General features: G+C 46.3%; 1 protein-coding gene across 1 annotated transcript; it reads left to right on the top strand.

Annotated features, from left to right (window-relative positions):
* Window positions 1–728: 728 nt before the first annotated feature.
* Window positions 729–2,213, top strand: LOC134033844 (tigger transposable element-derived protein 1-like). The gene has a single exon (XM_062478134.1). It carries the CDS (start codon window positions 729–731, stop codon window positions 2,211–2,213), a length of 1,485 nt encoding a protein of 494 aa, XP_062334118.1.
* The last annotated feature ends 219 nt before the right edge of the window (window positions 2,214–2,432 follow it).

Below are 2,432 nucleotides of genomic sequence, written 5' to 3'. Positions count from 1 at the left end.
TCAATGTCTCCTCAGCGTTTCTCAATGCTGTTATGGCTATCTCTGCACGTATGACATATTAGGTCACACTCGCTGCTTGACTTTTGAAGTGAAGTCAATTCGGTATACAGTGATCCCTCGCCACTTCGCGGTTCACTTATCGCGGATTCGCTATTTCGCGGATTTTCATAATGCATTTTTTTTTTTTGGTGCATTGTGCTCTGCATTCTGATTCGCTAAAAACTCACTCCCGCTTCTTGTATCAAAACATGCTACGAATTGTGCTATCATTTTGTCGTCTCGTGCAGTTATGTGTACGTACATAAAACAGCTTGGCAAATTTACATTAAGTTGGCCAAATTATCTTGTAATTTCGAACATCTCCTAAACCCATAATGTCGACGAAACGGCCTGGACCGACAAAAGCACCTGCGGATGGGCCCAAACGGCGGAAGATGCTACCTATCTCAGATAAAGTTAAACTTCTGGACATGCTAAGGGAAGGTAAAAGCTATGCAGCCGTTGCTCGCCATTACGGAATCAATGAATCTTCCGTTCGTTACATAAAGAAGGAGGAAAAAAACATAAGGACGACAGCAGCAGTCAATTTTAATACGAATGCAAAAAGGGTTGTAACTGTCCGCAACAAGACCATGGTACGGATGGAGACGGCATTAGCTCTGTGGATTAATGACTGCAGGAAAAAAAACATAACCCTGGATACAAACGTTATCTGCACAAAAGCGAGAATGCTGTATGAAAACTTTGCTGTCAGTGACGGGGAAGAGGGAGAGGATGCCGGGCCCTCAGCAAGTGCTGCTGACACAGTGGGAGAGGATGCCAGGCCCCCAGCAAGTGCTGCTGACAAAGTGCCAAGCGCATTTAATGCAAGCAAGGGCTGGTTTGAAAAGTTTAAGAAATGCTTTGGACTTAAAAATGTTTGTCTGCACGGTGAGATGGCGTCTGCGGATACCGCTGAGGCAGAAGCCTTCGTGAACAATAAATTCAAGGCGATCATTGAGGAGGGGGGATATAAGCCCGAACAAGTTTTTAACATGGATGAGACTGCCTTATTTTGGAAACGAATGCCCTCCCGCACCTTCATCATGCAGGAAGAAGCCAAAGCCCCAGGATTTAAAGTTCACAAAGACCGTTTGACCCTGGCTATGTGCGGAAATGCCGCAGGTTTCATGATTAAACCGGGGCTGATTTACAGGTCTAAAAATCCCAGGGCGCTGAAAAACAAAAATAAGGATGATTTGCCTGTTTACTGGATGTACAATGCAAAGGCTTGGATGACAAAAGCGCTCAATCTGGATTGGTTCAAAAACTGTTTCATCCCGGAGGTCAAGTGTTATTTGAGAGGAAAGGGACTGGACTTTAAAGTGCTTCTGCTCCTTGACAACGCCGGAGGTCACGGTAATGATTTGGCATATGATGGTGTGCAAATCGAATTTCTGCCGCCAAACACTACATCCCTGATTCAGCCCATGGACCAAGGAGTCATCCGTGCTTTCAAGGCTCTCTATACGCGCAACACCCTGCAACATCTTGTTGACGCTATGGACTCGGATCAAGATTTCTCACTGAAGGACTACTGGCGTGGATACACAATCGCATCGTGTCTCCAAAACATTCAGAGGGCCATTCAGGAAATGAAAACGGAAACTCTGAAGGCCTGCTGGAAAAAACTATGGCCAGAGGCAGTGCAAAACGCAACCAGAGGCTCGCTTGACGAGGTCCACCACTCTGCCGTAGAAACAGCTGTGAATCTGGCTAAACAGATTGGAGGAGACGGCTTTAATGACATGAGTCCGGATGACATAAACGCCCTGATTGATGGAGACGCACAGCCGCTGACCGATGCAGAGCTGGCAGAAATGACAAAGCCACAAAGCGACGATGAAAGAGAAGAGGGAGAAGAGGACACGAGAGATGAGGAGGAAGGACTAACGCTTGGTCGCTTAGCAACCATGGTGCGAATGGCCACTGAACTTAAGCGAGTAGCTGAGGAATGGGACCCTTTGATGAGCCGTTCATTACAGTTCTCCAACGTAATCGATGGTGGCATGTCGGTGTACAAGGATCTTTTTGCAAAGAAGAAAAAAGAGCGACAACAGCTGCCTATCACTATGTTCTTCTCCCGAACAAACACACCTGCACCGCGGGCTTCAGAAGAAGAGAACACTGCAGAGCGCAGTCAGGATGCAGCGGCCCAGTCTGAAGAGCAGTGAAACGGCCTACACGTGAGTCATTGTATTTGTATACATGTAATAGTTGCTAATTGTAAAAAAAAAAGTTTTCTATTTCGCGGATTTCACTTATCGCGGGTCATTTTCGGAACGTAACCCCCGCGATAAACGAGGGATTACTGTACAGACTAATTATACGTGGCTTACCTTTACCTGCATAATAGTCTCTCAAAATGTGTAACGTTTTCCGGCCATTGTCTG

Source organism: Osmerus eperlanus, chromosome 14 (assembly GCF_963692335.1).
Source record: "Osmerus eperlanus chromosome 14, fOsmEpe2.1, whole genome shotgun sequence".
Classification (NCBI taxonomy): domain Eukaryota; kingdom Metazoa; phylum Chordata; class Actinopteri; order Osmeriformes; family Osmeridae; genus Osmerus; species Osmerus eperlanus.
This window is presented reverse-complemented; position numbering and strand designations above follow the sequence as displayed.